The 22,612-nt window shown below is 26.3% G+C and overlaps 4 protein-coding genes across 7 annotated transcripts; 2 read left to right on the forward strand and 2 right to left on the reverse strand.

Moving 5' to 3' along the window:
* Window positions 1-1,008: 1,008 nt before the first annotated feature.
* On the reverse strand, window positions 1,009-2,460 carry LOC126839347 (splicing factor YJU2). Its single transcript, XM_050574624.1, has 2 exons — window positions 2,231-2,460; window positions 1,009-2,074 (listed from the first exon to the last, which is right to left on the reverse strand). Exon 2 carries the CDS (start codon window positions 2,064-2,066, stop codon window positions 1,251-1,253), a length of 816 nt encoding a protein of 271 aa, XP_050430581.1. The 5' UTR covers window positions 2,067-2,074; window positions 2,231-2,460; the 3' UTR covers window positions 1,009-1,250.
* A 156-nt stretch (window positions 2,461-2,616) lies between these two features.
* LOC126839348 (THO complex subunit 7 homolog) lies at window positions 2,617-6,033 on the forward strand. Its single transcript, XM_050574626.1, has 4 exons — window positions 2,617-2,870; window positions 3,751-3,874; window positions 4,753-5,065; window positions 5,124-6,033. Exons 1-4 carry the CDS (start codon window positions 2,861-2,863, stop codon window positions 5,322-5,324), a joined length of 648 nt encoding a protein of 215 aa, XP_050430583.1. The 5' UTR covers window positions 2,617-2,860; the 3' UTR covers window positions 5,325-6,033.
* Window positions 5,326-7,975, reverse strand: LOC126839349 (protein C19orf12-like). Of its 4 annotated transcripts, none has more exons than XM_050574629.1 (3): window positions 7,846-7,975; window positions 7,371-7,549; window positions 5,326-5,732 (listed from the first exon to the last, which is right to left on the reverse strand). In XM_050574629.1, the coding sequence occupies exons 2-3, from the start codon at window positions 7,543-7,545 to the stop codon at window positions 5,473-5,475; spliced, it is 435 nt and encodes a 144-aa protein (XP_050430586.1). In that variant the 5' UTR covers window positions 7,546-7,549; window positions 7,846-7,975; the 3' UTR covers window positions 5,326-5,472. The 4 variants fall into 4 exon arrangements, with proteins under 4 accessions (XP_050430586.1, XP_050430585.1, XP_050430584.1 ...); XM_050574628.1 differs by having other exon boundaries at window positions 7,812-7,951; XM_050574627.1 differs by lacking the exon at window positions 7,846-7,975 and adding an exon at window positions 7,655-7,805 and having other exon boundaries at window positions 7,371-7,479.
* Window positions 7,976-8,361: 386 nt separating this feature from the next.
* Window positions 8,362-21,749, forward strand: LOC126839346 (protein Daple-like). Its single transcript, XM_050574623.1, has 22 exons — window positions 8,362-8,712; window positions 8,784-8,872; window positions 8,932-9,037; window positions 9,841-10,050; window positions 10,796-10,909; window positions 12,460-12,611; window positions 13,824-13,905; window positions 14,097-14,541; window positions 15,342-15,523; window positions 15,664-15,795; window positions 15,989-16,159; window positions 16,436-16,728; window positions 17,646-17,841; window positions 17,902-18,159; window positions 18,233-18,379; window positions 18,449-18,594; window positions 18,677-18,772; window positions 18,990-19,053; window positions 20,574-20,664; window positions 20,758-20,831; window positions 21,148-21,227; window positions 21,304-21,749. Exons 1-22 carry the CDS (start codon window positions 8,656-8,658, stop codon window positions 21,419-21,421), a joined length of 3,303 nt encoding a protein of 1,100 aa, XP_050430580.1. The 5' UTR covers window positions 8,362-8,655; the 3' UTR covers window positions 21,422-21,749.
* Window positions 21,750-22,612: the final 863 nt, after the last annotated feature.

Here is a 22,612-nt window from a genome sequence, read left to right on the forward strand (position 1 = left end):
TGGTTTTATCAAAGCCAACATATAATTATTTATTGTTACTACCACAAAATTATGAAAAATATGAAATTCTGTTAACTTATTTTTAACTTCATTTGGAACAAAATAATTATATTATATCATGCAAAAGACATTACTTATAACATGAGCCTAAGCTAAGATACCTAAAAGTTCAAAATTAGTAAACTATCATTTAATTATTTTAATGTTTTGATTAACATTAGTTCATATTTTTAAACTTAGATTAGTTAAGTAAAATTTTTTAAATAAAAAATTTGAATTTTCCAAGGTTAATCAAATGCAAAAAAAGTGCATGAAGATGTACTAAAAAGTTGAGCTAGTCATCTGAGATTGTAGGGGATTTGAGATTTCTTACATGAACAGGGTAAAATGGTAAGCCATAGGATAAACAAAAAACAAACTGTCTAGCATATTATTACTCATTAGTATACTAATGGTTGGTATACCAACCAGTCGTTTAATCTAAAAGGTAAAAAAAAAAAAATAGAAAAATGGGAATTAATATTATTAAAAGTAAAAAATGAATTGCATTAGGAATAAGAATGCTAGAGATGTTTTGGGAATCGTAACATAACAAGAAAAAGAAATGAGATAATAGGCTGATGTTAGAGTAAAAGTAGACATTAGACTAAGAAGTGGACAAATGTTTAGAAAAAAATAGAAACAGAATTTTGTGAAAAAAAGTAAAAGGTTAGTCATTAAAATTTTCAGCGCTCCTCTAATAAATAAACTAACATTAAAAAAACAATTTAAATTAATTATCAATTCTTACACTTTATAATTCATTGATAAAAATGTACAGTAATATTATGTTTATTACCACTTACAGTCACTATGCCATTTCGTTTCATATGTACATCAATACTTATAAATTACTTCATAAATATGTATTAAACTGAAACTTTTTTTTTATGCTACACATAAGTTATTCAAATTATCATGTTAAAATTAATTAAAGTTAATTTAAAAGAAAAATGTATGATATAGTTATATGTATTATAAACGTTTACAAAAATTAAAAAAGTAACACAATTTTTTTAATTTATACTGATCAATAGATAATGAATCTTAAGTTCTTTATAAAACATGCATTAGTTTGAATTCTGTATATTTGTCATTTGATTTTATCAATATTGTAGCAGTAAAGTGGTGACGATCTTTTTACATAATCATAAAATATAATTATTTTGTATTGCCGTATTTATAATTAAATTAATCGATACTAGAAGGAATTAATTTGAATCATCACTACTAGAATAGTTACCAATTAGTGATAATGAATTAGATACTTGTTTAGGCTTATTTTCAGTATTGTTAACTTTAACTAAATTTAAGCTGTTTAATTTAGTAACTTTTTTTTTTGCAACTGGCTGGGATAATGTAGTAGTTATAACACTTTCACTTTTTTCTTCATTAATATCTGCTTGAGCCTTACGTTTTTTTTCTATTAATGATTGTACAGTTTTTTCATCTTCTTCTTGTTGCATTATTTTTATTTGTTCCTTTAACTCAGCTGGATTATATTTCAATAACATAGAGTCATAATCAACATTTCCCTGACGTCTATTTAAATCTCTTAGCTCTTCTAATGATTCCATAAGTTCAATTTCTTGTTTAGATTGTTGTGTACGATTTTCTAACAATTTCATTGGGTTGGTGGCTTCATCCTCTTTTTCTGCATCTTCTTCTCTTTTTTCTTGTTCTTGAGCAAGTTTTAATGCCATGAAATTACGTGTAGCACCCTCTTCAATTTCATAGTCAGTGTTGCGAGGATCAGTTTTAAATGAAATTTCTTGTAGACAACGGGTGCATTTGATATAGAAACGATAAATACGAATACCCAAATAATCTTCATTTTCTGCATCTTCTTTTCGCGCATTAAACTTTTTACCTTTGTAAATATATTCACCACAAGTTTTACATCTCATATTGAATGGTGCCATCAAACGTACAGTATATTGACGATTTTTTGGAAGTTTCATACGTGGTATTTTTGAAGGATCAAAATCTGGTGGATAATATTTATTTAATACTTTTCTCTCAGACATTTTACTTTCTAAAACAAAAAAATTAAAATAATTAATAATAAATAAGTGTTAATAGTCAGATTCAGTGGTAATAATAAAAAGTATTTAATACATTTTTTCACAATGGTTTTTATTAAACTTCCTAAAAAACTTGTCTATAGGAATACAATAAAATCTTCACTTACTTGTTTCGACAAATAATAAAGCTTTAAATCTACTAAATTATAATATAGTCTCTACCGACAATTGCCACACATTATTTTTAACTTTAAAATATAATATTATGATTATTAATTATTATCATTTATCATAGTCTATGATGATAATACCAATGGTATTATTCACACAGGTATATTATATGTATTATATTAAACCAGATACCTACACGACCACAGAATAAACACAACTACGCAAATAAGATTGTGCTTATTATAATATGTAAATTATGGAAGCAGGTTGTAAAAATATATTTTTATTAAAACAATTTTTTTTTTATCTTTTCAAACTGAAGAACCGAGGTATAAAAAAAATACTCAATGGCTTGTTTATACCGCAGTGTATACTTGCATGATCTATGATAAGATCTATGGCCGTGTTTGTGATTATAACTATATTTAATCTCTTTCGGCTTTCGTATGATTAGGAAATGAGCATTGAGTTCATTTAAATTTTAAGAGAAATAAAACAACTGCTTTATTTAAGAAATGTATTGTGGAGGGAATTAAATTTGTTTAATTTAAATTATCAGCGCATTTAACAGAACTCGAAAACTGTACACAGTATTTTGTTCATTGGTTAACTCAATATTTTTTATAATGAATGACGGTATGTATAATTTTGTTACTGACTAGTGTTTTACAATAATATTTATAATACAAATATAGGTTTATTTTATATCTCACTTAAAATCTTTCATCAATATTTTATGTGTATTTTTTAAATTTGTCTCGTTCAAATGGAGTAGGTCAGTTAAATTATAACTTTCCTAGTGAAAACCCATTTCTATATCTAACATAAAATCTCAAAATAATAATAAAGTAAATGTGGGATTTTAGCTCTCCAGATGCATTATTTGCATCCCCATTAGTTGGGCTAAAATGCAAGTAAATCCTAAAGAAAACATTTTCTGATGGCAACAAACTGAAAGGCCTATAATGATATTTTGAAGTGGCTTGTCTAAAATTTAATAAGTATAATAGTGTTTTTATGTAGGTTATTTTAGTAATATAACACTTTAAATCTATAGAGTTTTGTTATTATCTATTTATTATGTACATGTATAGATAATAGATTCTAAATACCTAGTTATTTAGAAAAAAAATCTTGTCACTTGGCTAATGCTTTGCTATCTAAAATGGGATTTTTAATGTATGTTTGTGATATGTTGTTTACACAACAGAGTCATGTAGTTGTTTTCAAAAAATATATTGAGCAAGATATGGCTTTTAACTATAGACCTGAATTGCTCTTTATTATAATTACTAGGAGTAATTGTAAGACAATTTGTGTTCTTGTTCGTTGTTCTTTAGAGTTAATAATAAAGGTGTGTTGATAGATGAGATAGATTTAAGAGGATTATAAACAAACTCTAGTATGACTAAACGTCTGTTATTATGTGATGGCCAGTATTTAAGTTTTGTTGGTCTTAAGATCCGTATTTTTTATATGTAAATTAAAAATAATTAATAATATGTTAATATTGCAGAAGAAGTTATTTGGCGTAAATTACTGATTGATGGTGATGGAATTGGTGACGATAGACGGTTGAATATATTGTTGAAGTCATATTTAAAATGGTGTAATACAAAATACAATGATCCTATTGAAAGGTACTAAGTGTCATTTATTAATTTAAACTAACTGTATAATGCTCAGACTTGTCTGTTTTATTATAAGATTACAAAGAACTTTATTTACATTTATATATTATAATTATAAATAATATTTTAGAACTATAATACTATGTTAAATTTAATTATGTTATCAAATTTATCCCAAAAATAATCAAAATATTTATTAACACTTTTATCAAACATTTTGAAACTCTGAACTTGTTTTTTTCTAAATATTGATGGGGGGTATCCGGGAGAAGGCATGGGTGCCCAAGGGTTAGTTCTTTTCTTGAAAAAGAACTATACCTTGTTTCAAAGAAGAATAACCAGCGATGAAATTAAAACGCATTACTATTGACTGCACTGACACAACCAAAATTAAAGCATTTTAGTTTCTACACTGGTTATTTTCTATTGAAACAGAGTATAGTCAAATTGCAATAGATTAAAAATACTTTCTAAACGAATTTTTGGAAAGGTTACTTGTCTAATAATATGTTTTTACAAATATTTTCTAGAAACTGTTAAAAAAAATTAAAAATGAATTTTTAACAACAGTACTATTATGTCAAATACTGTGTAGGTATATTGAAAAACAAATAAGATATTCCCTTCAATTTCTTAATATATAGATGAAAAAAAGTCTAGGATGGCCTGATAAATAATTTAACTTGCAATAAAGCTCATACTCGATCAGATATTATCTAACATTTACCAAAGAGAACAGATATAATGCTATCTTGACATCCCACAAATAACGCCACAGACCATTGTAATACAGGTTTTTTACCGATAAATTCTCAATCTAGAGTTATTGTACTTAATCACCAACTTTATTTTTTTATTATTTATATTGAAATTACATTTTTGTTTAGTCATAAAGTAATGGAAAAAATGTTTGTTCATCTAAATTTGTGTGAACACGCAATGAAAAAATCCCAAGCAATATCGCAAATGAATGCTCAAGAAATGTTAATATATGATGATATGTCAAGCGAGATTGATCATAATATTGATAATACAAAACTTGAGATTGAGTGTGCCAAAGAAGAGTTAAAAAAAGCTAAGACTATTAGACGAAACCGAATGGAATATGATGTACTTGCCAAACTTATTATTCAACACCCACCTAGAACTGAAACCGCTAAAAGATTAGACGACTTAAAAGACGAGCTTCAAGCATTAAAAGTAAATTATTTGGTAATTATTTTTTATAGTTTTAATGATAACTGATGTTGAATTTCAGATGACCAGATACGAGTTAAATCAAAAATTAGATAAAAGAAAAAAACAAATGCACGTGCTGATGTCAACACTAAATGATCTTACTGATAGTTTGGATGACAACGGTTCATTAAGTGAAGATATGTCGTATGAAACCTTTGATGATGAAGACTTAGATATTTTAACAAGAAAAGACGATGTTGAAGAAAGAATGTCTGAATAAGTTGGTTAAATTTTAAAAATCCTTTATAATTTTATAATTTTTTATATAATATATAATTTCAGAAAAACAATAAGAATAATTATGTTTTATTTTTACATTATTAAACTGATATTATGACAGTCAATATTTGTACATTAAAATAACTAATTTAACTGGAAGCGATTGCCATCTGTAACTCATTTTGTATAAAGTTCATTGTTTCCCTTATTACAATTTGTTTAATAGATTGACTGGCAGCTAATGTTATTGTTAAGTTCACCACGTCTTTTAAATCAACAGATTGTACAGCATTTTGAATAGCATCAAACATTTTTCTTTGAGTTTCATAATCCAATTCATGAATGACTTCTAAGAGAGATTTGTAGTTTGGAGCCATACTTACGGCAGCAACTGTACCCACAAGTCCACCTATATGTATAAAAATGATTTATTATATAGAAGTAAATAATTAATATTATGATAATAAAAAATTGTTTTAGACTTAGTCTAAGCTAATTAGCTCTAATTTTGATCACAAGTATCCAATAATTTAATAATAACAAGTAGGTAACACAACATATAACTATTATATGGTTTTGAACATAGGACTTAGGAATCAATTCCATTATACATTTTAGAATTGGTCTAGAAAAAACATTTGTATCCGGACAGATAAACCATGTTTGATTTGTTGGCAACCTAATTTTAAACCCGATTACATATAATAATATATATTTATTGTGTGTTAAATTTATTTTTAAAAATAAAAAAATAAAAAACTGCTCGCAGAATAATCTTTTAAAGATATAATGCGGGAATCACATAAAACCATTTTACTTTCTAATAGTAAAATGTTTAAAAAATTATTTTTAAACTCCTGCTTAAACATTATTTCAACACATGAATATGGACAATAAGCATGTAGAAAGAAGCAAGTTACATATATATTGGAAGAAGGTTAAAAAATCTGAATGTAATTTTATAATTATACATTTTATTCAAACTTTGGCAACTCGGACCGCTTGTTATTTGGTTGGGGTTTTTAAGTTAGACTTTTAACTGTTGGAAAGTTGCCTGTAAGTTGAAAAGCTTGGGTAGGAATATGGTATGGATTGCAATGGTCATCTATTGGGAATCGAGTAACGAGGGATGCAACCAATACACTAAGCCAAAAATAAAAGGTAAAAGACTAACAGCTCAGATGAGATTTGAACTCTGACGTGTCCAAAGGAGCTGCACTTTCTACTACACTTCTACTTGAGTTACCACAGAAGTGAATTTTTGCACCTCACTGCTGTTATTACATTAATGATGTTGCAATTGTATTTATGAATCTGAGTACACAAACAGCTAGTAATATATAGATGTTAAAAAAAAAAAAATTAATTGTACTCAAAATAGTACATAAGTAACATTTTTATTAATCATATTTTTCAGTAATTGGAATTTTCCCCAACAGCACAGCCTATGGCTTTAGAGGTGATCAACCAAGTACATTTTATCTCAAAAATTAATGTGGTATTTCAGTTTTAGAGAAATACAGTTTAATTATTATTTTGAAAAATATTTTCTATTCCTGGTATAATACATCAAAAGAGTTCTAGTTGCCTTGATTGGCACAGCATACTGTTAAATCAATATTCAATACTGACATTATAAATTGAACAAATTTAATAAAATAAAATAAGATAACTAAGAACAACAAATATCTATATATTATATACAATGATAAAAATAATGACAATGTATAATAATTAATTCAGGATTCAAAGTTTTAATAGCTAAAATAAGGTACACTATTACAGTAAAAAATTATCATCGCTTATCCGTTTAATAAATACATTTTCAGAATTAATAAATAGTTAAAAATCACATCACTATTTTGTATACATACCAAAATTTCACAGTTGAATAACTATTATAATTTTTAAAAACCAAATTAATGTATCCAACTTATTTTAATATACTAATATAATATGATTTACCCATACAGCAATTATATTTTTAACTAATCCATAATAACAACTAATATATATTTTATACTAATGTAACATTAAAACTTCTTACCGGCTAATAATCCAGTTTTACCACCAAGTAGACCGCCTATTATGGTTGAAATTCCAGTTATAAGACCACCTTTGAATGATTCTTTAACACAAATCTGTATACCTTCTTCCTGAAATAGTTCACCAATCACATTTAAAACTCTTGTGATTTCTCGTGATGGCATTAACAACGACATTTTTCTGTAATTTATAGTAAACTAAATAAACTAAATAAAAAATATTTTATTGCTAATAATGTTATGTATGACGAAAATATAAATTATAAACAAAGAAAATTGTATAGACTAAGATGTAAATAGTAGTTTTAAACTCGACCACTAGTCTTTCAAGAAGGCCATGAATTATAGAATACATTTATCATGTAAACATATAATATACGGTTCATCTATTAGGATACGAAGCATGATAAATGATAATAAACTTCATGAATGATGATAATTACTCGTTTAAATTTAAGATTGAAATCACAGATTCACCTCACAGCTTCTGAAGCTCAGAAGTCAGCTGCTTAGCCTCTTAGGCCTATTATCAAGGCTTTATTGAATAATCATTTATCTATAGATGTTACATTATCTTTGATAACGAACTAATAAACTTGACCCTAACCTAACAAATAATAAAACTATTATTATATTTAATTAATAACGAGTTTATCCATTGTACCTATTTCTATTTGTTTATTTACTGTAGAATATATCTATTTACCTATAATAATATATAGATAGTATAGATGTTGCCATGACTTAAATATACCAGGTTATTGAATATCCCCACTTTATTATATTATCAATTCCCAAAATGCGGCGGAAGAGGATATCAATGTTTTTAATAAAAATAAACAAAATATCTTTATAAAATAAATTAATTTGATTGGCTCCCATTTTATTTTTATCATCGAAAATGTCAACGGAGAGGGGTACAAATGCAATAACCTGATATAATTAGCCATGGCTGTTGGTACCATCCTGTCTTTATCAATTGATTTGCAATTATTACTTTTACTTTTTTATTATCATTTAAAGAATTAAATAATTTGTTTATTTTGCTCTGCTTATAAATTGTAATTTGTTTTATTTTTAGAATATATTAATTAATAAGTATGCTAAAAAAAATGTTTAAACATATTATCATAACAAAATAAACAGGGTATTTTGTATAGCAATGAAATAAACTAATATATTTGTGTGGTATGATGATTACTTAACTAAATTGCATTTCAGCAGTAAGATTTTGTATGTAGAAATAGTTGTGTATTTCCCTTGTTTTTAAATATTTAATGTTGTACCATGGATATAACTCTAATGGAGAAGGAAGAATTCATGCAAGAACATCTTGTGGTTTGGGTAATAAAATATTTGCTTATTTCTGTCACATAATATACAATAACATATAACATATTTATAATAATTTTTAGCTACAATCTTGTTTGGATCAACCTGACAAACTAACTATTTATGATGATTTAATTGATGGTACATTGATCTATGAAGTCCTACTTCTAATGTATGTTTGTTATATTAATTTTATTGATATTATCATCTAATTTATATTTTATTTCATAGAGATCCTGAACCTTTATACCATGCTGTTATTTCTGGCCAAGACGATCCAGCCTTAAGAGTACAAAATTTAAATTGTATTTTAAAAAATATAAAAATGTTGTATGAGGTAATCATTTGAGACAAATCTAATTTAGCTCCCAAGCAATTCTTTGATTTTTTTTTTATATATGTTGTTTTTACGTTGATGACAATGGTGTTTTCAAATTTCTCTAGTCACACATAGTTTTTGCATTATAGTCAAAAAACTTTTTATGTAAACATTGTAATGAGTAATTTTGTTTGTCTATTCACTCACTACAATGTACTGCAGTTGGTGATGTGTTAGGAGCATGGGCAGGCTACTTCAGTATAAGGGATTCCCTAAGCTTACAAACTATAAGATCAAACCACTGCTGTACTCTCATTCAGATAGGGGCTCATTCCCCAAATCCTCAGATGAAAAATTAGCTCATCTAAAGGGACTAAAAGAGGTGACCTGCAAGCGAGGTCCTAACAAATCTACTCTACCCTTTTAAAGATAAAAAAAAAACTTGTTGGAGCTAATCTAATACTATTATTGTGATGATTGTTTTCCTAATCAGTTTAAACTGGGCAAAACATATTTATATCCACAGTGCTTATTAAATATAATATCTATAGTTAGTTTAAAAGTAACTGAAATGTTTAATGATCCTATGGTGGGGGGGATAAGGAACAGTCGGCGTACATGCATTTATACTTTAATTTGATTTTTGGCTATACTTCAAAAACTAAGTATGACTAGAAAAATCTGAAAAACCCTCATCTTCAGTTAAAAAAAATACACATTTTTTAATAGAAAAAATTGTTTGGGAGCTATACTATATTCTTATAAATTATTTTTATAACAAACTTTATTTAATAAAATAATATTACATCTATATGATATAGGAAGAATTAGGTCAAGTGGTCTTAACAATGCCAGACTGTTTACGACTTGGAAGAGAACCATACTCTAAAGGTAGTTTTGAAGATATGAAACTATTATTATTACTGTTACTTGGTTGTGCAGTCCAATGTCCTAATAAGGAGAAATTCATTGAGCGAATTAAAACCTTGCCCATTGAATCTCAGCATGCTCTCGTACATTACATTAAACAGGTAAAATAATGAAACAAATCTATCAATCACACAATGTACTTTATTTAAAATAATATTTTCTTGTTTATTAATAGTATCAAAATAAGCAATAATTAACAGTTTTTGAATTAGGTACATCATCTATTAATATTATTTTTGTGAATTTTTAAATTAATTTCACTGTTTTGATGATTTAAAAGTATGTACCATAAAACAAAACTATCATTTTTTTTTCTACCTAAACCATTTTTAGTAATTACATCCACATTGGCATGCTTGTTTCGCTAAACAAAAATAATATGACTAGGTTTTGGGGTTTTACTCATCGACATTATGTTAGGTAAAAAAATACATATTTTGAAATTAAATTTTATTTATAAAAATTATACTTCAAAATAAGATATGAGTACACCTATAAAATTAATAAACATATTACATTTTGTTAAATATAAACTTTTGATTTACTTACATTATCATAATGCAATCAAATGGACTAGACATTACAAGACAGTGGAATATGTGATTGTTAACGCTATGAATATTAAAAAAGTTATTGTATTTTAAAATAAATTAAGTTTTATATCTATAACTCTAAAACTTCACATTAGGTACCACAAATTTTAATTTTGTTTCAGTATAAATAACAGAATATTTAAAAAAAAACACAAATTTATTACAATAAATACATTAATACCAAAATGATATTAATTAACTTTAATTATGAATGAAATGTTAATATTAATAACAAAAATTGTATGATACATAGATAACTGAAAGTCAACAACTAGTTATTACACAAGAAAATGCAGAGCATTTGACAACAGATCTCATGATATCTCATATTCGGCAACTAGTTAAAGAACGAGATCAGTATCTACAAGTAACTATAGAATAATTATTTAATAAAATTAATATTTCTTCCATACATTTCCCTAACCTATTTTTCATTATCTATTTTACTTTTCCCTTTCATTTGTGTTATTTCTGATTTCTAGAAATCGATTTAAGTATTTCCTATCTATAAAGGTTCCAATCTATTCAATGTAATTAATCATGACCTCATTTCCTTATTCCAAAAAAATGATTTTTTCTCTAAACTCTAACTTTTCTAAAGACTTTGATACTGCTGTAGTCATGTTATTCTAAAAAATACTAATACTTCCTCAGATATCGCATCAAAGCTAAAAGGAACTATCATCTTTCGGCATTTGTAATACATTATTCCTATCATTGATTTCTTCATATTTTTCTAATGGTTCGTAACTAGTCAAGTAGAAATATTATTTTTCTTTATTTCAACAAACTAATGGTGTACTTTAAAGTTCCCGTTTGGCACCTATTCATTACTTATTTATAATAACAATATTTCTTTGTCAAATTCAAATTTGCTAATGATCTTAAAACCATTAGATGGTGCTGCTCTTTTTAAATTTGATTAAAACGCACTTAAAAACGGTATAAACAAAATGCTCTTTCTTTGAGTGTAAAAACATAATTCTCATACTTCCTATGGTCCAATTTTGTCTATTCTTGCTTTCGACTTCCTTGAATTATGGATAATTAAATTTGATTTATGTTTTTTTACCATGTTATTCATAATAATATTGATTGTTCTGAGTTCCTTAGTCGTTTGTCTTTTAAAGTTCCTTAAGGGGTTAGGGGTAGTCAGCGGGGTGAAAAAATTATTATTTCAAATAATTTTTTTTTTGACAGTAGTATAATTTATTTTATAAAACAAATTACTAATACCAAGTTATTATATTATGTTTTAACTTTATTTGACAAGAATTAAAAAAAAAAAAATTATTGTAGACCAAGTTATTGCTATATTTGTTGGACCCCGTCTCACAAGTCGTGTTTTGCAGTGACTTACATACAATTTTACTAATTCATTTAAAATCAATCAAACCTAAAAAAATCATTAGTTTAATAGTTAATCTAGTGCCTGATCTAATCTTTTTTTTTTGAAAATAAACAAAATGGCAACCTTTGATCATTTACTCAAAGATTTTCAAGGAAAAAAGCACTAGTTTATTGTTTATAAAAAATAAAATTTTTAATAAAAAAAAATCCTTTGATGAGGCTCTATTTTTATGTGCTTTTAATAAGCTGTATAAATTTCATATAAATCTGTCAAGTGGTTTTTAATTTACAGTGGTCTCCTACTTTGAAAACTTAGTTTAGAAAAAAACTCATTTAAAAAGTTTTATACTCGATTTTTGTATAGAAATACTAATTATTTAATTACTTAAATCGATTCATCTATTCCTTAGATTGACTTGAAATTTTCAGATAATATTTTCGAGACAATACTTTAAGAAAATGCTAAAAAAAAAAATGTATTTTTTAAAAATCCTGACTACCCCTTTATATACCGTATATTTCAAATAAATACATTTTTCAAATTACTATGGACCAAATTTAAACTAGACGTTGACAGAATTGGAAGAAAAACGAAATAATATTTCCAAACCTATTGGATCAACCATAATTACATCTATTGGTTCCAGCGGTGATAATCAAAACTATGCTTTAGAACTTGCAGATTGGAAAGCTAAACTCCGGAAATTGAGACATGAGCTGTAAGTAACCACTTTATGTATTTAAAATTACTATTTTAAATTACACTGGTGTGTTAAGAAATGTTTTGCTTTAGACTTAAACCACGAGTGTCTTATAGATATTAGTGTCCCAAATTTATATTTAGAGAAGACGTATTCATTTGTCAGAAATGTGCTATCACATTTATTTTTTTAGAATATTTTTCTTAATTACTTAAGTCTAACAATAATTATTATGGTTAAATGAAAATAAATAAATGAAACAATTGATATTATTTGATATTTGATAGATATTTCACATTTTCTTTTGATTTATATTGGTTATGAGGATAATAATTTACCTTAGCACAACAGTTAAATTAATTAAAGGGACTTCGAGGCTTCAAGTTTTCTTCTATCAAATCAAAATCATACACACCTCAAATACATTAAATTAATATGTATTCATTCATATATGAATCATTCAAATACAATTATAATGCAGCACTAATCACTTAAAAAAAACAAAACAAGCAAGATATTTACTAAAATAATCCAACAAATTTATCCACCTCATCATACCCAGGGGCCAGGATTAACAACCTGCAGTTAAAAAAAAATTATTTCCCCTCCCACCCAAACATTTAGGTTTCAGTTAGACAAAACACATTTCACTATGTCTATAGGATAGTAGTGTATTTATACTTTATTAAGGTTAATGTTAAATTTGTTAAGAAGATGAAAAATTAACCATAAGGCCTGTTAAGGTATTTGACCCCTCTCTTCACTTCCTCATTGTTGTGCTCAAATTTTTATGAACAATGCACTCATAGCATAACAATACATGTTATGCATATACATGTCATACTGTTATTTCAAAAAGTTTTTCATTTGGTATGTACTTGGACTAGGATTGGATGGGTTTTTGCCTACTATTCTAAGTCAACATATGACTTCTTTAAGGACCCTATATATTTGTATACATATTTGCAATTGGAGCAATCTGAAGAGATCTAAGCACTTCCAAGATCCAAATTAACACCCCCTAAAATATAAGCTTTTTTAAATTAAAGGCTTTGATAAAATTCTTATAATATTATATATAAATATATATTAATGTTTTTGTATTATTATTTATTTTAAAATTAGATTTTAAGATAAACAAGTTTTTAATTAAATATAAATTTGACTGGGATCTTTGTAATAAAAATTGTCGTATATAAATGCTTTGATTTGTGTTTTATTATTTTATAGAGAAGAAAAAACTGAAGCTTTAGCTGAAACTAAGGAAGAACTTGAACAAACAAATCACACAGTAGCTAAACTAAAAGAAGAGGTATTATAATTTTTAGGTTTTTATAATACATAATCTAATTTGTAACTTACACTCACTATCTACAAACAGCATTTTTGGTGGGATAGTAAATAACATTTAGCCTAGCAGTATTTTAATGATTTTACGGAAGTACAGATTTCCTACTAAAATATTTATGCATGTATACTTTATTTGACTTTTTCTTTTTTTAGATTCAACAGATCAAAGTTGATGCAAGATCAGCTAAAGCTTATCGAGATGAAGTAGATGCATTAAGAGAAAAAGCAGCAAACTGCGAACATCTTGAAACGGAAATAAAAAAATATAAAGAAAAACTTGGAGATTTGAATTATTACAAAACAAGAGAAGAAGAACTTACTCAAAACAACCTTTTACTACAAGAAACTAGAGAGACCCTTGAGGAGCAACTACTTAAATTTAGAAGACGAGTTTCCCAAATGCAAGACATGGAATCTCAGTTATTACACTTTAAGCAAACAATTAACACAATGACATTAGAGCGTGATGCACACTTAAGAAAAATTGATGAATTAATATATGAAAATGCACAACTTGATTTGATGAACAAATCGCATCAATATAATGAAAGTTTCTCCCGAGGCAACAATGATAATGATAGTTTTATTGATAATTTTGGCAAGTGTTCATTTAAAATAATCTATTTTAATCAAAATTAATGTGAGTAAGCACACTAACACATTGATCAGAAAAAAGGAAGTAGTTTAACATATTACACGAATGCTTTATAATAATAAATACTTGAAAGCATTATCAATGCAGTGACAAAGTTTAATTTATTGAATACATTTATAAATTAAATCAATAATTGATGTAAAATTACCCAAAGCCAACACATTTACTGATTTTTGAACTTGATAACTCTTATCTTAAATTCCAATGATGTTTATATAATTATGTAAATTCTATTAGATAAATGGATAGTGATTCCCCTTTGTTGTTTCCAGTTTAACTTTGGGACTCATAGTTATGTTAACACCTAATCAAGTTCTTGCCCTGGTTTATGTCATGTTAATCATTTGTGTTCACTGTCGCCAGTCTTAGTCATATGGGTCTCTCTCTCTCTCTCTGGGTGAAGACTGTCTATAGAAAGAAACTTCCATCCTCCTCTCAGGCAACCAAACTTAGGCCTTTTTAAGCCTACTTCTAGTCAAAAAAGTCTTACAATAATAATAATTAAGTGAAAAATCATACTGTGAAAAACACATTAAAAAAAGGCCATAATAAAATGTATTTATACAATAATTAGATTTAATATTTTTATTTTAAACAACAATATAGCCTACCTTGGATAAATTTAGCAGAGTGTAAAAATACTAATATATTATTTATTAATTTGCTTAATTAAATATTATTATCATAGAATTTATCGAAAGTCAAAATACATCTCATAATAAATTATTGTGATTATTTTGTAGGATCAAAGGATAATAGTTTATGTGAGCAGCTAAGTACCAGTGCTCAGTCACATGCTCTTAAACTTGAATTAGAAAATAAAAAACTTACATCAACTATTGAATCATTACAAGAAAACATGAGGCATCAAAATAATGAAATGATATTGGAGTTGGAAAAGGATAAAAAGTTGTTATCATTACAGGTAATCATTTTCCTAATTACCTCAATAAAAACTATAACTATGAATAGTAATAGTAATGCTTAGGTGCTCGGGTATCAATAGCTTTAGTGGTAATATCTATATTTCTCTAAAAGGACAATTTTTTCTTCTTAATTTTACAGCTTGAAGAAACGGAAAATATCAAAAACCGTTTACAACAACACAGTTCTTTATTAGAAAATGAATTGTACACAATTAAAAATGAGTTAAAAAAACTATCTGAAGCTAATGAGTTACTTAAATTACAAATTGAGGTAAATATTAGTTCTCCTATTGTTTTACTTTAAGGGTATTTTAATAAAACTAAAACACAAGATTAACTATAGTTAAATTTCAGTATTTTTTGTGCAAACATCATTAGAAATGTAATTTGTTTAATATGAAATGCTTGTTTAACTTATAACATAATATTCCCAAAAGTGATTAAACTAACATAATTGTTTTTAGATAAAAACTGAAGATTTGGAAAGTGCCAAAAGAGAATTAAAAAAAATTAAAAACCAATTAGAAGAGAATCAAGTACTACATAGTAATGAAAAATCTGACTTAGTTCAAGGTTTGGAACTTAAGAACAGTAATTTAGAAAAGGATGTAGCCAAGTTAAAATCAATATTAGATGTAAGTATAGCAATAAGACCCGGAAAATCTGGATTAAAGAAAAATGTATTGAATACATTTTAAGTATAATAAATACTCAATATAAATAAAATGTATAAATAAATTTGTATCTGAAATACATTTTTTGTAAAAATGTATTAAAAAAAAAATATATCTTCTCCTCTTTGAATCAAATATTAAATTGAAGCAGTTCAAGAAATCCAGATTTTATTCATTTAAAAACTGACACATATTTTATTATCTGATTATTATTTATTTGTTTATTGAAATATTTAGAATAAGTTGGAAACCATTGATAACTTAACAAGTGAAATTGAAATATTGAAAAAAGAAAACAAACAGTTTTGTATTAACTTGGATGATAATGATAAACAAATAACTAAATTACGTGCTATTCAAAATGAGTTCCACGAATTGGAAAGTAAATATGCAGTTGAAGTGGCAGCTACTAAAGCGGTTCAGGATGACTTGGTGACAGAAAAACGTAGATCTCAACAGATAATGGAAAATTTAGACAGATTAGGCTTAGCACTGGACCAGTCAGCAGAACCTGAAAATGTTCTAGCTCAGTACGTTTTTCTACTCCATAATAGTTTGCTAAAAAATTTAAAATAATCTAAATTATTATAAATAACTTGTTTTTGTAAAACTGCATCACGTATTTGCAATTATTTCTGTTTTACATTGTATGAATTCTGATACCTGTTTCAGAATTAGTTTTTTAAAAATTAATCTAGAAAAAAGAAACAGAAAGCTTTTTAAAATGTTGACAGTTAACTAATGTTAATTAGATTGTGCAAATTTCAACCTCTTTTTTTTTTGGAAACTAGTAATCCTCAATTTTTATATTATTTGTAAAAACGGTGATTATGATCATAAATTTAATGAATACTGTTTCATTGGAATCTAAATTTTTAAATTTAACAAATTGTTTTCCTGATAAGATGAGGTATAATTTGTTTTTATTAGTAATTTTTTTATTATAATAAGGCCTCGCATCTTGGGTCAGTAGCCATACATTTTACAATAATTTTATATACATGATAAAATAAGGGCTATGTTTTACATATGAGGTTTAATTAAATCTCAAAAATATGAAATTATTTTTTTCTCTTAAAATAACTTTATATAAACATTGAGTATTCTAACTAATAATTTTTAATTAGCTTAAAGTACTGAAGAAGATTTATTCAAATGTTTCTTTTTTTTAACGATTTTTTACTGGGAATTGGCTTTTGATTTATATTACCGTAGAGAGTAAAATAACATTGAAATCTTGTGCGAAACCCTACTAGGTATTAACATTATTAGGGTACATTTACTGAAGTATTTTGGCCCAATTAAGAACTATTAGTTAAAATCACTCTATTTTTATTTTAAATTAAAATTATAGAATTTATCATAGAAAAGGTTTATCATATTTTTGAAAATTATTCATTAAATTTTTTTAAAAAAAGTTGAATAATTTGTATAATTTTACTTTTAGGATTGTTTCAAGTCCTGAAGTAGTCAAAGCAGTTAGAGAAAAATTTAGTACAAGTTTAAGCCATGAAATAAAAAATGATAATGTTGCTCAAATGGAAGTTGAATTAACAACATTAAAATCCAAAGTACAATCTCTTAACACCCAACACACTGCGTTACAATTAGCAAATTCTCAGTTAGTCGCAGAAAAGGAAGATGTAATAAGATTATTTAACTTAATACAACTTCGTATCATTTATTATATTCTTTTATTTTAGACCCAAAAAGAATTGGATGTGATAAAAACTGCTTTCACTAAGTTACAGTCACTGCACAACCAATTAACAAGTGAGTATGAAGAACAAATTAAACAGAAGGATTCCTTAAAAAGTGATTTAAAAGATGCAAGATTAGCATTAAAAGAAAAATTAACTCAATTAAGAAGTGTTGAATCAAAGTTAAAACGTGAAAACGAACAGTTAAAGGCAGAAATTGCTGCATTGAAACATTTACCAGCTGAACATGCTAAATTAAAAGTATTTTATACAAGTTTTTAAAAAACATTAATTAACATCAGATGTATTTTAAATTGCCTTATTTTATACATAGGATGACTTCAGAGCTTTGTTTACTATAAATGAAAAACTGAAAACAGATTTAAGAAACAGTTTTGATACTGGAGAGTTAGTTGACACACATTTAAAAGAAATAGAATCTCTTAAATCTAAACTCACTGATGCTAATGCTCGATATACAGTAAAAATATATTTTAATTAAAAATAAATAAATAATGGCTTAATCTAGCTAGTTTTTAATAATTTTAAGGTACTACAACAAATGACAAGTTCTTTTGGAGAGGACAGAAGATCTCTAATGGAACATGTAACTATGCTAATTACTCAATACCATGAACTTTTGACGCAATCATTAGAGGATAAAGAACAATATCATTTAGAAGAAAAAAATAATGCGTTAGTACTCCAATAATAATAATAATACATAATTATCTTTAATTTTGCTTAGTATTTATGTGTTAAATTGGAAATATTTTAGTGACAAATTAAATCATTTGTCTCGACAAAAAGAAAAACTTGAAGAAAAAATTATGGATCATTATAGAAAACTTAACAGTTGCAGCATTAACAAAAAGTAACTTTAAACAAAACTATAATGTTTTACTTTTTTTTTATAAAAAAATATTTATAATAAAAAATGTATAGTTGAGTAGTTAATTAATGTAAAAATTTAAAAAAAATGTAATTTTTATGTTGGTTGGGGTTTATTTATATTCTGCTCAGATTACTTACGGAATACAGTGCTGTAAAATATTAATTTTAATTATTTGATCTGTATGATATTTTTTTAGGAAAACTTTTGGTTCTACTTGGATAAGAAAAGTTAAAAAAGCTGGAACAGAACTGATAAATAAGGTACTGCTTTTAATAATCCTACATTTATTAATAATTCAGGAAAATAGTATGTATAACATGAATAACAAAACATTAATTATGTAATAAACATCAGTGGAATAATTAGGATTTGATGTAGAAGAGAGGGGAGGAGTGATGTTGATGTATGATTATATATTAGAATAGCAAACATAAGTATAGTAAATTTAAACTGGACCTTGGTTTAAATGGGTCAATTTCACTTTTTGAAAGTCTTTGGAAGTAATGGCGGTTTTCCACTAAACGGAAAACCGTCATAAGATTTTAAAGTTTTTATTTTCCACAAGAGGCTCTTGTGCTAAATTTAATTCAAAACTTTTTTATATAAGTATTGTTATTTTTTACACAATATTAAATAAAGATGTTTTAATTATGATATATATTGAAAAAAGTGAACACACCACCTCTCCATCACCGGGGGACCAACGCCACTGGTTCTGGTGCACTGTAACCCAAGTCAGTATATGTTGTGTGAAGGATCAACATAAAAAAATTATTAAAACTTAAATGGGGTATTATATTCACACTATTTACACGCCTTGCGATTACTCCTATTTGGATAATTTAACTGGTTCGTCAACGTTTCGAAACACTTGCATGTTCCATCTTCAGGGCTCTAGTTCGATGTTGCTCGTACCGCGTTCTCCCGTAGACGTTGGCGAATCAGTCAAGATATCCAAATGGGAGTAACTGCAAGGCGTGTCGATAGTGTCGGTACAACGTAGTCACGGTACGGTCAAAGCAAGTTATATTTTGTTCATCCCGTTAAAACATTTAATAATCTCTTTATTAGCGTTATGTTTTTCCCCCTTGCACATTATACAGTATATTATATCTAAATTTCATTATTCTGAGTCCTGTAACACTATAAACAGTTACCTTTGCCCTTCCTACTGAAGTATAATATTAATAATATACATTGTACAGTTGAAAGAGTTAACATTTAAAAATTATATGCTTAGTGGTCTTACACATTTGAAGAGTTATTGTTTATAATTAAAGTATTACTGTAGTAAACAAAAAAATTATACAAACAATAATATAAAACATTTTTGCTTTTTACTGACCGAATAGTATGTACTATGCATTTACACTATACTGATTAATGATATTCACTAAATATTTATATGTGACCCCGAAAGCTCTTCGCACTAATTCTGCTTTTTGTGGGAGAGGGGTACATTTTTAAAAATGTGATTTTTTGAAGAAAGTGTTTTTGCTGTGTCCATGACACACAAATTATTATCCAGTTAATAGTTTAAAGTTATTTCATTAGGTGTAAAGGTGTTTGAAAAGTGTAGTTTCTATTTCACTAATTAGACAGAATTTATGTCCATCACATAAACTAAAAACATACCTAATACGATCAAAGTTCATGAAATGAACAATCATTTTATAAAATTCCCCTTTTACACTATGTGAATGTTAATTACGTAAAAAAATGATTTTTAATAAGTAATCCCTAGCCTATATTTATACTATATAACAGTAATTTTATTTAGAGTCGTACATCCTGGCATGAAGATATGGCCAGAAGAGGAATTGATTCAGATACGAGCCTAGATTTAGAAGACACTCAATCAAATATTCATGGTAAGCATAGTATAACATGGAATAATATAATTTAATAGAACTAATTCTTAATTACCTATAATAATATGTTTACATTTATTTGTGTAATTATAGAGTTTTCAGACAACTTGAGCAGCTTAGGTACACCTGGAACACGGCAAACCCTCTATCTTTCAGGAGAAGAAAACGTAAGTTAAAAATACATATTTTGTATACCAATATTAAAAACAACATCCATGCTTATTTTATTAAAAATGTATACTCTATATTGTAATGAGGGATGTATGGGCGAGATCATAGGGTGGCAGTAATTAAATCATGTCCCCAATTCAAAACTGGCACTTTAATTTACTGACTTAACGACCTTTACGAAGCACAGTTAAGTTACCTCAATCAAAAAAAGCAGTTATGGCCTAAATTAGCTAACAAAAAATATCTTGTAAATAGTTTATGCATGTCTTATTTGCCTAGGCTAAGTTTTGATTTGCTTACATTTTTTTTAAGGATTGTGATGATGGACCTGTTGTAGCCAGTCACTCATTGTCCGAAAGTCCACTTACTTCTACTTATAAAAACGAAAACAAGTAAAATGATCTTCTTAAAAATATTAACTGTATAACAATAATTTAAAAAAATTAAAAATATTTTATTTGTGTGAAGACCGTCTAGTTTAGTAGATAGAGAATTCAATGAAACTAAGAGCAATCAGCCAATGCGACCGAATAAACCACTGCGTACAAATGAAGATTCAAACTGGTATGAATATGGTTGTGTATAATTTCCTTTAAACATTGTCTCTTTTACAATTTCACATAACTGCTAAATATTTTTATATAATATAATAAATTGTTCCTTTTTAGTTTTTAACAGCACAAATAGTCTTCCTAATAAAAAAAAACAATTAAGCTAACTGTAGTATATGTTATTCTATAATATATTTTTTAAATAAATGTTTTGTAACATTTTAGATTAAGATATTTTTATATGTATATTATTATTCTTTTTATAAGTAACCAGTGAGATAAAGATATATCATAAACACTTTACTTACACTATTTAATTGTTGTGTAAGTCTATAATTTTTAATTATTTTTATAAAATAAAAAATAGTTATGGTAACAAAATGATATGAAAAAACAACGAATTTAATATTGTGATATGTATATTGTTTCTTATACATTTAGTGATCAGATTCATAAAAAAAAAACAATTTAGTTTAACAAAAATCAAAAATGTATAATGTTTATATATATATATATTTTAATTAGTGTAATATGTTTTGTATAACTTAGAAATAATAGTTAAAAAAAGTTTTTTTTGTCATTTATATTTGTATACCCACCAATGTATTTTGTTAACTAAAAATATTTTTTAATGTATTAATATAACTTTCTTGGGAAGAAAATGTATTTAATTTTTTAAATAAGTTTTTTCTATGTGAATAATTTGTTAGTAACTAAAATTTGTATAGTCCCGTGATGAAAATCCTATTTAAAACAGAGAAAAACACCCGATAAATTTACATCATTTTCAACTTGAAATAATTCTTATAAACCTGTGATCCCCCATCCCGCAATATGCTCCTTCGCACTATGCCCTGATTCCACTGTACTAGCATTTTTACTTTTAACCCTGTCTCATAAAATAAAGTATTAAGTACGTATTATATTTAACTACAATTTAACTTTACTTATAACTTATAAGTTAAAGTTATTAAAAACAAACCGCATAAGAATAATTGTTCTTAACTATTAATATAATTAATAGCTGACATCCAAACTCTGAGAGTTACATATATGTACTAATTTCACAATAAGTATTAAATGGTCCATTTTTTTGACAAAACTATTGCCTATTGGAAAAAGTTATTTTAGAATAGGTAAGTTATGAACTATTCCCAATATTATACCCATAAAATAACTTCTGAGTGGGCTTTCACATCGATTAAGTAAATAGGGTAAATCGGTTA

Source organism: Adelges cooleyi, unplaced genomic scaffold (genome assembly GCF_023614345.1).
Source record: "Adelges cooleyi isolate 19-005CV unplaced genomic scaffold, UGA_ACOO_1.1 ACOO_flye_CR_arks_rails_tigmint_CR_PRNA_30, whole genome shotgun sequence".
Classification (NCBI taxonomy): domain Eukaryota; kingdom Metazoa; phylum Arthropoda; class Insecta; order Hemiptera; family Adelgidae; genus Adelges; species Adelges cooleyi.